Source organism: Eulemur rufifrons, chromosome 24, assembly GCF_041146395.1.
Source record: "Eulemur rufifrons isolate Redbay chromosome 24, OSU_ERuf_1, whole genome shotgun sequence".
Classification (NCBI taxonomy): Eukaryota; Metazoa; Chordata; class Mammalia; order Primates; family Lemuridae; genus Eulemur; species Eulemur rufifrons.
In genome coordinates this window covers 14,875,727-14,887,170 of record NC_091006.1, presented here as the reverse complement: position 1 = coordinate 14,887,170, position 11,444 = coordinate 14,875,727, and the positions used below count along the sequence as shown (strand labels likewise).

Below are 11,444 nucleotides of genomic sequence, written 5' to 3'. Positions count from 1 at the left end.
ACACAAACCCTTACCTAGCCTCAGTTTCCCCACATGTAATGTGCATGTGCCCAGGTCCATGGCTCCTGAAGACTGAGGTGCAAAGAAAGGGACCTGAGGTTTGGAACAAGCCAGACCTAGAGCAGAACCACCGCGCCCTCTCTCCTGAGTCATGGGACCTGGACAACAGAACCCCTCACGCCTGTGGGGCCTCAGTTTCCCTCACCTGAAAATAGGGTGTATTCGAGGGGCCAGGAGAATTGTTTAAGGAGCCCAAAAGCAGAGCACAGCCCAGAGCAGGGGCTCAGTTCACGGTCATTCTTATGCCCTCCGGAGGGCTTTTCTTGGGGGAAGGGGGAAGGCTGGTGTATGTCATTCTAAAAATAGTGTTTATTATTAAATGTGTCATGCAAAATACACAGTCATGGCAGAAATTCCAAAAAATACAGACAAGCACTAACAATAAGTCACCCACAATCCCCCCTCTCACCTTTGACCCCGCCAAGACAGTCATTGTCAACATTTTGTTGTATTTCCCTCTGGGATTTTTGTTTAATCCACATATATATAAGGAGAAATGCAAAATGGGGATCCCTCAGTGGTTTTGAAGCCTGCTAGCTCATGTCCCAGGACACTTTCCCGGCTGCTGTCTCGTGGCCTCCCTTTCAAGACTGGCGGTGTTCCATCACGCAGTGCGCCGGATGTTATACGTAATGATCCCCCAACGTTGAACATCTAGGTTGTTTCCAATTTGCTATTGTGAACATTGCCATAATGAACGACCTCGAACTTGCAGGACCTTCTGGAACCTTCCATTAAATATTTTTTGAGGACCTATGAAGTGCTGGGTACCAGGTGAGGCTTAGACTCTGCCTTTACAGAGCTCTCTGGACAACTGACCAGTCTCCCGTCCCCTGTCTGCCCCAGGGACCCCAGAGTCCAGCCCCAGCCTTCGGAGACATCACCCCTAAGTGGATCTGTGTGACAAATTTAATTCCCCATTCTCTGTCTCACAAAGATTTCTCACATTTTTGTACAAAAACCCAGGCTTCCCTCTTCCCTCCCTCCCCACCCCAACACAAAAAGTAACTGTTTAATAAATAATATATACGTTGCTGCCCGGGCCCAGAAGGTGGGAGCCAGGAAGGCTCTGTGGACAGACTTCTCAGAGAGCCAAGCACCCGGGATCCCAGCTGCCTCTTCCTCAGGGACCCGGGAGTCCCCCTGCCTCCCACACCCCACTGCTTAAATAAATAAGTATAAATAGAGCACAGATGTCCCCCACCCCCCAGGTCTCACGGAAGGACTGTATCTGACTAGGGGGAGAAAAGGGGGTAGCACCTGCTGCTGCGCCCCCAGTCCCGAAATAAATAAATAAATAAGATCTGGCTTTGAAGGACGATGGTGGCTTTGGATCCGGGGTCACAGCCGAGTCTTCAGCAGCAGCAGCCCCCGCACGGCCCAGTCCAGCGTCAGGTGCAGTCCCCCCAGGATGGCATGGGCCGCCCTGACTCCTCCCCAGGCAGAGGCAGGTGGGGCCAGCGGGGGCGCCGGTGGGTCTGGGGGCACCTGGGGCAGGGCCAGGCGGGACATCTGTCAGGAGAGTTCAGAAGGTTAGCAGCAGGTGGAGGGTGCAGTGGGGTCCAGGGAAGGGATCTTGGAGGCTCAACTGAAATGGGGTGAGGGAAGTACGGGCTGCATATTTGCAGAGTCTCTGGGTGGGGGATGAGGCGTCTGCAGGGAGCTCTACAGGGTCCTGGGTTCACAAAATTGAGGCTGGGGTCAAAAGGTTGCTGAAGTAACCTGAGGTCTTAGGATCTAGGTTCTTAATGTCTGGGGTGTGTAGAGCCAGGGTCTTGAGGCTGGCTTCGGGTCATGATCTTACATCTTCGGGTCTGGGTCTGGGGCCTTGAGATGTCAGGATCTGGGCCAGGGGCTGGGGTCTGATAGCCTGGAGGTTCATGGTTTTTGGTGTCTTGGGGCCAGAGTCTCCAAGTCTTGGAGTGAGTGTTTGGATTCTTAAATCTTAGAGGTTCAGGCTGGGGGTCTTGGGTCTCAGGGGCTACAATGCTAGGCCCAAGCGATCGTGGACTATGGAATCTCAGGGTCTTGGGTGAGGGTTTGGAATTTCTGGGCAGGATTTGGGGACCTGGGGCCTCAGAGTCTCAGGGCCACAGGATCCTGGAGACACAGAGTTAAGGGTCTCAGAGCAAGGGTATTGCAGTTGGGTCTGGGGTCTTAGGTCCTGGGGTCCCAGGATTCAAAATCTCAGGGTCTCAGGGATCAGGGCCTGGGGGGGTCAGTTGTCAGAGCCAGGACATACCAGGAGCTGCAGCCGTCGCAGTAGCCGGTCCAGCCGGGCCTGCAGGGTGCCCAGCTCGGGCTCCAAAGTCTTCAGGGAAGGGCCACCTGATCGGCGCAGCCACTGCACATGCCGCAGGTAGGAGAGCAGGTCAGCTCGCAGTCTTGTCAGCACACCAGGGAGCTGGGGATGGGGCAGGGGTGTCAGGGAACAGCTGGCCGGACCCACTCTGGCCCCCACACTCCCTGCCCCCTTCACTGGCTGACCCCCACCTCTGCTCCTGCTCCACCCCACTCCCCTGCCCTTACCTGCAGGGCTCCCAGCGCGCCAGCACTCATGGCCAGGGTGGGTAGGGAATCCAGGTTGTGATCCCCTTCAGCTGGGAATTTGTCCCTCTGGTGGGAAAAAAGCTGTGAGGGGACCCTCCACCCAGCTTTGGGGCTCCTCCAGCCCCCACCTCAGGCCCCACACTCTTCCTTCCCCTGGCTACCACCCCCAGAGCCCAGAAGCCCTCTAGGCGGCTGCCCCAAGAGCCCTCTCGGCGGCTCTCCATCCCTGTCATCCTGTCCTGGCCCGGGCCCAGTCTCTCCTACCAGCTGTGCGGCCAGCTGCCGGGTGTCCGCCAGGAGGGAGCGGGTCAGGAGGACGGTGCTGTCCAGCTCGGCCCGAGGGTCTGGGGAAGCTCGAGGAGGGCCAGGAGGTGGTCCAGGGGCAACAGCTCTATCTGGCCACAGGCTCAGTACGACCAGGAGGACCAGGCGGCAAACACCTGGGGGGGAGGGGCGGAGGAGGCAGAGAGCTCAGGCTGGCGCTGGACCCCTGGGTCGGAGGGAGGAGGGGCTGGAGGTCTTAAGTCCTCGGGTGGAGCGCCCGGAGGCAGGTCGCAGAGCCGGGGCGGGCTTCCCTCTCCCTCCCCGACTCTGGCTGCCCCGCCCGTCGGAGCAGACGCGGCCCGGGGCGGGTAGACTGGCCGGGCGTCTCCCGTCCGCCCCCGGACGCCGGAATCTGGGCCCCGGGGCGGGGCATGAGGGGGGAGGCACAGGCCAGAACCTGCCCCCTCCCCGGGCCCCGGGAGCCCGCGCTGGACTGGGAGCAGGGGAGGGAGCCGGAGACTGGGACCGAGACCCCGACACGCGCAGCCTCCCGGGGAGACCCCACGGCACCCCCTCCCAGGAGCCGCGCCAAAGGGGCCGCGGTGCTGGGCGGCCCGCAGCACACCTGGGCGGGGAGCGAGGAGCCGGCTGCGCCCGGCGGGACAGGCGAGCCGCACGGGCGGCGCGGCGCAAGGGTGCGGGGGTTCAGCGCGGCTCCCCGCAGCCCACCCCACCCGCCACGCCCACCCGCCCGCCAGCCAATCAGCGCCCCCGGGCCGCCCGCGCCGCAGCACACCTCCAGCCCGCCCCCTGGTCGGGTCCCGCCGGGGCCGTCCTCCCGCCCCTCCCCGGCCGTCCGACCATCCGTCCGTCCGTCTGTCCACCCGCATCTGTCTGGCTCTCCCAGCTTTCTGTCCATACCCCGTCCCTCTGCCTCCCCCGGCCAGACCGCGTTCCCGGGCTTGCTCTCTTCTTCTCGGACTCTGCCTCAGTTTCCCTCCAGGAGCTTCTCTCTCAGGGTCCCCGCGGACTCCCTGGGGGCCCCCGAGCCATTTGGGAAAAACTCCCGGCATCTGTCCCTCCGTCCCTGTCTGTGAATCCCCCTTTCTCTCTCGTCGCGGGGCCTTGTCTGGCCTGCCTGTCCCTTGCTTTCGTCTGTCTCTGCGTCCCTCTCTGCCCATCTCGTCTCAGCCTCCTGCTTTCTCTGAATCGCCCTTTCTCCCCACGGCGCGCTCTCCTCTGTCCCTGTCTGTCCGACTCAGCGGTGTCTGCCCCCCTTCGGTCCCTCCCTTCCTCCCTGTCCCCTCCACCCATGAACTTGAACCAACTTACAGTTCATGTCCCCACAGGGCCAGGGGTTCCCCAGGGCAGAGGGCAGGGAGCCTGGGGCCTTTAACCCTTCCCTGTCCGCTGCCAGGGGGAGCCCCGGGGGTCAGCTGGGCCGCGGCCTGGGGAGGGGAGGCATGTGCTGTGAGCAGCAGGGCCGCGGCAGTGAGGGAGTGTGTACGCCTGGGGGTTATATAGGGGGCCGGGGCGGCGGCGGGGGGCAGGCGGCAGGGGAGGGCGGCCTGACACATCCTGACTCACCCTCCCTGCCTGCCTTTTCCATTCACAGGGAGCCGCTGCCTCTCAGGGCTCGCGCGGCGCTCAGAGGAGGGCACGGAAGGAAAAGTTGGAAAAGTTGAAAAGGGAAAGGGGGGGTGGTCGGAGAGGGTCTGGTGAGGTCATTGGCGTCCCCTCCCTCCACCTCCACGGCTGGAGCAGACACACATGGCTCCAGAGCTGGGGCCCGACTGTGGGTGGGGGTCCGGCTGGACCGGGACAAGGAGAGAGATGGGGAGCAGGAGAAGGGGGAGGCCAGGCCAGGGCACCAGGACAGGGGCCTGGGGAGATGGATGCGCAAGGGAGAGAGACTCCAAGGGACAGTGTGTGTGGGGGGGGGTGGCACGGGAGACAGGGAGACAGAGACACAGCGATGGGGACACTGAGACAGAAGCCAGGGAGACAGCCCAGAGAAGCAGAGAGGCAGAGAGGGCCAGAGACAGAAGGGAGAGGCTCTGGGAGCCACAGATCAGAGAGTGACATAAAGACAGCAGGAGGGACTTGCGGAGACCCAGAGAGGAGAGTGACAGAGACACCAAGATGCAGTGAGAGGAGGCAGGCAGAGGAGGAAATGCACAGAGATGTGGGGCAGAGCTACCAGGATGAAGAGGCCCCAGGGGACAGAAACAGGGAGATGGAGACATTGGAGATGTTGGCGACTCAGCGATGGGGGCAGAGAGAGGGGAAGCTTCTCTCAGAGAGACAGGGAGAGAACCAGAGACGGAGACCCGACCAAGAGAAAGAGGCGTGGAGACACCGTAGAGGTGGAACCTCGGACTTATGGTTGCCCCTCCAGGCCTCAGTTTCCTCGTCTGTGAAATGGGAACAGCAAGAGCCCCCCAAACCCCACCATGAGGATGAAGTGAGCTCATTCACATAAAGCACAAAGTCAGCACTCAATCACTGTTAACCAGCGTTTTTCTCCTCGTTAATTTTTATTAACACATCTGGGAGACAAAGAAAAAGATGTAGCCTTTGGCAGACACGGGGAGGCTGGGTGAGAGGCGGAGCTGGTGAGCAGGAGAGATGGAGTGAGGATGGTGGGCATGGCCAGGGGACAGCGCCACTTGGGGGAGATAGAGGCAGGAGAGGTGTCCGGTACGAGAAGGGCACACAGGCTCGGGGCGATGGTGATGCCCACCCAGGCACGCAGTGGGTGAGTGCCAGGTAGATGGTTGCAGCAGAATCTGAGACTCATAATAGAGCAGGGGAGGGACAGGGACACAACCTAAGTCCCCAAGTGCCCCCCCATGTAGATGGCAGAGAAAGATAGCATTGGACAGTGGACAGAGAGCACAAAGAGGTAGAAGGACCTCCCGAGGTCTCCCTGCAGACTCCGTGCCCAGCCTTGGAGGCTGCGCTGAGCTGGCAGGGGGCTCTGGGGGTAAATGGCAGCTGGAGGCCTCCCCCTCCCCATCCACTACTCCTGGAGGGGCGTCTGCTCAGGTCCCCAAGGAGGTGAGGTCACAGCCCCCCCATGGTGGGACATGACCTCATCGCCTCAGGTAAGAGCCCTCTCTCTGCCTCTTTGGTCTGTCACAGCCACCCCTTCCAGGGGCCCCCCAGGCCCGGCTCCCGCTGGGACCCAGGCCTCTGACCACTGGGTCTCCGCCCCTCAGGGGGCCTGTTTCCGGCTGAGTCAGCGTGGGGGGCCCAAGGCTGCGTCAGTGAGGGGAGAGCTGACGTAGCCCCCCCCCCCAGACCGGCGGGGCCAGCCAAGGTGACTCAGGCCACCAGCTTAGGGGATGGACTAGCCTGAGGGGATGGGGGACTGGCCTGGGGCCAGCCCGGGAGCAACAACAGGGATCTGGTAATGCCAGCCCTTCCACCTACAGGGACCCAGGGGTCTGGGCCCCCAGCCCCTCCTTCCTCAGACCAAGGAGTCTGGGCCCTAAATCCTAGTTGGAGAAAGATGAAGGAAAAGTTTGTGGCTCTTCTGCACTCTGGAGAGTGCTCTGTGTGGGGGAGGTCATGAGTTAGGGACAACTCAGGGGTCCCAGTTTCTTGTCCTGGCTGGGCCCCTACCGTGGGGGTTGTGGGGTCAGACTTCATCCCCTCCCCAGTGTGGCTGCAGGAGTGGAGGCAGATGCGGTGGCAGGAGGGCAGGGAATTGCTCGGGACTCCTGGGTCTTCCCCAGGCCAATGGGGGGACACCTGGGCGACTTCTGCAGAAACAAGGGGTGAGAAAGAAAGAGAGAGAGAGAGAGAGAGAGAGAGAGAGGTGAAGACAGGAACAGAGAACCAGAACCCAGAGGCAGGTTTGGGAAATCCCAAGAAATGACAGAAGACAACAGAGACAAATAGAAACAGACAGGAAGACAGAGACCCAGAGGGACAAGAAGGCAGGGACGCCCAGAACAGTGGAAGCCTGAGACCGGCTCAGAGATGGGGGGAGCCAGGGTGCCAGAAGCCCCAGGGTGGGCACGGCTGGGAGAGATGCTGCTGGGATGCGGGGGACAGAGAGTCCCTGTGCATGTGCTGGCCCTGGGGGAAGCCGGCCTGGCAGGGTGTGAGGTCAGCAGGTCCGAGGCTGTGTGTGTCCGTCTGTCTGTCCCTGGGGGGTCCTGTCTGGCCTCTGGGGGGTGACGGGGCACGTCCAGCCACAGAGGCAGCCCAAACCTGTCATTAGCGGTGAGGGCTGTGACGGCGGGGGGCCCCCAAGTCCCAAGCCGCAGTCCAAGGCAATCCGGCCCCGCCCCCCCACCCCCTCCTTGATCCCTGAGGAATCCCGGGAATTGGGAAGTGGGACCAGATGATGTTGACACAGGAAACGGTCAGCAGCTGCCCAGCCTCAGCCCCACAACCCCTTTGACCCCCACCCCCGGCCCCCTGCCGAGCCCCCTCTGACCTGTGTCATCTCTGACGAAGGCAGCCCAGGGCCCACTCAGCACACACCAGGATGTTTACAGGAGAGCAGGGTAAGACAGGGAGTCAGCCTCCTGGGCTTACTGGGAATGGGCTCTGGCTCCTGGATTGTCCCCGTTCAGACCACGCGTCCAGGCCCCCGGCCCCTCCTCCCTCAGACGCAAGGATCCCCTCCAGCCCCTCCTCCCTCACACCCAGGGGTCCCCAGCCCCTCCTCCCTCACACTCTGGGGTCCCCCCAGCCCCTCATCCCTCACACTCTGGGGTCCCCCAGCCCCTCCTCCTCCTGCACACCCAGGGGTCCCCCCAGCCACTCCTCCCTCAGACTCAGGGGTATCCCCAGCCCCTCCTCCCGCACACCCAGGCCCCCCAGCCCTTCTTCCCTCAGACCAAGGGGTCCCCCAGCCTCTCTTCCCCCAGACCCAGGGGTACCCCCAGCCTCTCCTCCCCCAGACCCAGGGGTCCCCCCAGCCCCTCCTCCCCCAGACCCAGGGGTACCCCCAGCCTCTCTTCCCCCAGACCCAGGGGTACCCCTAGCCCCTCCTCCCCCGGACCCTGGGGTCCTGCCAGCCCCTCATCTTCAGACCCAGGGTCCCTCCAGCCTCTCCTCCTCAGACCCAGGAGTTGACCTTCCAATTCCTAGGCTTCCTCTAATTCAGGTGTAAGGGCTCCCCACCCCCTTGTCCCTCAGACTCAGGAGTTGTAGCCCAAATAGAGACTGCCCCAGGGGAGAGGAGATTCCCTCCTCACTGTGCTGCAAAGCTGAGTGGCTGTTGAGACGGGGTGAACCAGAACTGTGGTTCCAAACCAGTCCCTAGTCTGGCTTCCTCCTCTTGGGAGCCAAGTCTCTCTGTAGCCACTGGGGGAGGGCAAAATGGAGGCTGGATGATCCCTCTTTCCTCCACCCATGGGAATCCTTCCCCAGTCCCCACCCTCTGGCCACCAGGCAGGCGGGGAACTGTGACCTCCTCACCTAGGAGTGCCCTCCACGATTCCTCCAATCTCAGAAGGGGCTGGGTAGAAAGAAGGTGGCCTGAATGGAAGAGCCACTCTCAGGACCCCTTGGAACCAGGGGACCAGCCTGAGGCTCTGGCCCCTGGCTCCAGCCCCATGGTCTCATCCCCCTCCTGGGTCTCCTGGTTGCTAGGGGGACCTTCCCTAACAATGGGACTCAGTGAGGCCTTCTGTATCTCAAGACCCGCCCCCCTGGTTGCTAAGGGGAAAGACTCCCTAGCAACGAACGGGGTTTCCTGAGACTTTGGGCCACTGGAGTGACCTCCTCAGGCATCAGGTTACTAAGGAAAGGGATTCCTCAGCCAGAAGGTCTCTCAGATCCCCATCCCCAGGGTTCCCTGGGTGACAAGAAGTAGATGCCCCAGACCCCCAGGCCCTTCTGGACTTCATTTCCCACCCAAAGTTGCTAAGGTGGCTCTTCTAAGCCTGAGACCTCACCCCACCCTGCCTCTTCCACTTGGTCCCTAAAGATTTGATTCCCTTGAGCAGGGCATGGCCAGGCCAGTGTGAGCCCCTCCCTGCCATTGCTAAGGGGGCTCCCTAGCAACAGAACTCAGAATCTTGGGGGCCAGGTGGGTGGGGCTCAGCTGGTTGCTGGGGTGACATCCTTCTAGGACTCTTCCCACAGAGGCCCCAGGAGTCTGGGGAGGCAACATGGTGGGCTCTGGGATCCCAGCTTTGGGCTTGAGCCTGCTCCTGCTGCTGCAGGGCTCAGCAGGTGAGAGGGCTGAGGAGAGGGTGGGGAGCTGAGCAGGGGCCTCCTCAGCCTCCACACAGCCCCCAACCCCAGCCCTTTTCTCTCACAGATGGGAATGGAATCCAGGGATTCTTCTATCCATGGAGTGAGCAGTGCCCGGAAATCTTGGGTCCCCCAGGGAGGCGGAGCCCAGATAAGACCCCTGTGTCTGAGGGAGGAGGGGCTGGGGGACCCCTGGGTCTAAAGGAGGAGGAGCTTGGAGACCCCCTGGGTCTGAGGGAGGAGGGGCTGGAGGCAGACCCCTGGGTCTGAGGGAGGAGGGGCTGGAGGGGGACCCCTGGGTCTGAGGGAGGAGGGGCTTGGGGGGACCCCTGGATCTGAGGGAGGAGGGGCTGGGGGGGACCCCTGGGTCTGAGAGAGGAGGGGCTGTGGAGGACCCCTGGGTCTCAGGTAGGAAGGGGCCCCCTGGGTCTAAAGGAGGAGGAGCTTGGGGACCCCCTGGGTCTGAGGGAGGAGGGGCTGGAGGCGGACTCCTGGGTCTGAGGGAGGAGGGACTGGAGGGGGACCCCTGGGTCTGAGGGATGAGGGACTGGAGGGGGACCCCTGGGTCTGAGGGAGGAGGGGCTTGGAGGGACCCCTGGGTCTGAGGGGCTGGGGGGGACCTCTGAGTCTGAGGGAGGAGAGGCCGGGGGGACCCCTGGGTCTGAGGAAGGAGAGGCTGGGGGGGACCCCTGTGTATGAGGGAGGAGGCCCAGAGTCCTGGAGTCCTGGGTCCTGCACAGAACAAGCACTGGGCAGGTAGCCCCTTAGCTTGGCCTTGGGACCCTCATGTCTGAGGTCCTTGGGGCCAGGCTCTGTGATGAAGCCAATCATTCATGGTGTCCCCAGGTTGTGAGGGTGATGTGTGGGACCGGCAGAGCTGTGGCGGTCAGGCGGCAATCGAGAACCCCAACCTCTGCCTGCGCCTACGATGCTGCTACCGTGATGGGGTCTGCTACCACCAGCGTCTGGATGGTGAGAGCCCTGAAGCCTGGGTCCCTGGGGCCTGGGTCAGGTGGCTGAGACCCCTGGGTCTTAACCTCCCCCCCTTGTGCAGAAAATATGCGAAGGAAGCACATGTGGGCCCTGGGCTGGACGTGCGGCGGCCTCCTCTTCCTGATCTGCAGCATCTGCCTGTTCTGGCAAGTGGGGTTGGGGCTCGAGGGTGCCGGCATCCCGCGAGGAACAGGCGGGAGGGCCTGGCTGAGTGTGTCTGTCCCTCCCTGCCAGGTGGGCCAAGCGCCGGGATATGCTGCACATGCCACAGTTCTGGTCGGGTAAATGCAACCCATCGAAGACGGTCTCACTGCTCTCTAAGGACCGAGGGACAATAAGTGAGAAGATGGTGGCATCTGTGGCCAGCATGCCAGCCTCCGTGCATTCGGAGGCAGAAGCCTCAGGGGGCACCGAGGGGGAGGGGACAGAAAGGGACGAGGAAACGGAGGGTGCAGAAGATTAGGGGCATCCCTGGGGGACCCCCTCAATACAGAGATAGCCTATAGGCGCGTGGTCTCTTTTCTGAGAGCTGTGGGGTGCAGGACGCACAGTGAACACCTGGGGCAGGGGGCCAGGTGCACATGCCCTGGGGGGCCTTGGGGGACCCGGGCTGAGTCGGGGGTGCTAGGCTGTGGCCATGGGGATGTGAGCTGACAGGGGCTCTGGAATGAGAGAAGTGGGAGGTGAGTGGGGAGAATTTGAGCTAAGGAGGACCCGGGCTGAGTCGGAGGGGGGGGGGCCCGGGAATCTGGGCTGAGTGGGGGCCCTAGGCTGTGATTGTGGGGGCCATGGACTGAGAGGTGGTGGTATGCTGGAGTGAGGAGTGTCTGAAATGAGTGAGTGGGGGGTGGTATGTGGAGGGAGGCCGGGGCCAGGGGTACCTGAATTGGGTGGGGGGAGGTGACATACCATGGCCTGGAAATGTGTCCTCAGCAGTCTTCCTGCAGGGAGCTCCCCCACCCACCATGTGCCTCCATGGCTGACTGTGGCAGGACATGGCCCTGGGGGAGGACTTTGGCTCTTAGAAGCCCCACCGGCCAGCTGAAACTTTCTCAGAAGTCCAAGACTCATTCTACACAACCCTCCTCCCCTGCCTCCTTGGGAGTGACAGACCTGCACCAAGCCACCCTCCATAAGTGTTTCCCCTAATAAATATCTTGCAAGTCCAATTTGTCTCTGTGTCCATGCTTCTTTTTTTTTTTTTTTTTTTTTGAGACAGAGTCTCACTCTGTTGCCCGGGCTAGAGTGCCGTGGCATCAGCCTAGCTCACAGCAACCTCAAACTCCTGGGCTCAAGCAATCCTACTGCCTCAGCCTCCCGAGTAGCTGGGACTACAGGCATGCGTCACCATGCCTGGC

General features: G+C 62.0%; 2 protein-coding genes across 2 annotated transcripts; one reads left to right on the top strand and one right to left on the bottom strand.

Moving 5' to 3' along the window:
- Positions 1–1,401: 1,401 nt before the first annotated feature.
- IL11 (interleukin 11) lies at positions 1,402–4,213 on the bottom strand. The gene is made up of 5 exons (XM_069458273.1): positions 4,207–4,213; positions 2,875–3,050; positions 2,590–2,676; positions 2,303–2,464; positions 1,402–1,572 (listed from the first exon to the last, which is right to left on the bottom strand). The coding sequence occupies exons 1-5, from the start codon at positions 4,211–4,213 to the stop codon at positions 1,402–1,404; spliced, it is 603 nt and encodes a 200-aa protein (XP_069314374.1).
- Positions 4,214–9,008: 4,795 nt separating this feature from the next.
- Positions 9,009–10,549, top strand: TMEM190 (transmembrane protein 190). Its single transcript, XM_069458588.1, has 5 exons — positions 9,009–9,072; positions 9,161–9,196; positions 9,940–10,065; positions 10,148–10,232; positions 10,321–10,549. Exons 1-5 carry the CDS (start codon positions 9,009–9,011, stop codon positions 10,547–10,549), a joined length of 540 nt encoding a protein of 179 aa, XP_069314689.1.
- The last annotated feature ends 895 nt before the right edge of the window (positions 10,550–11,444 follow it).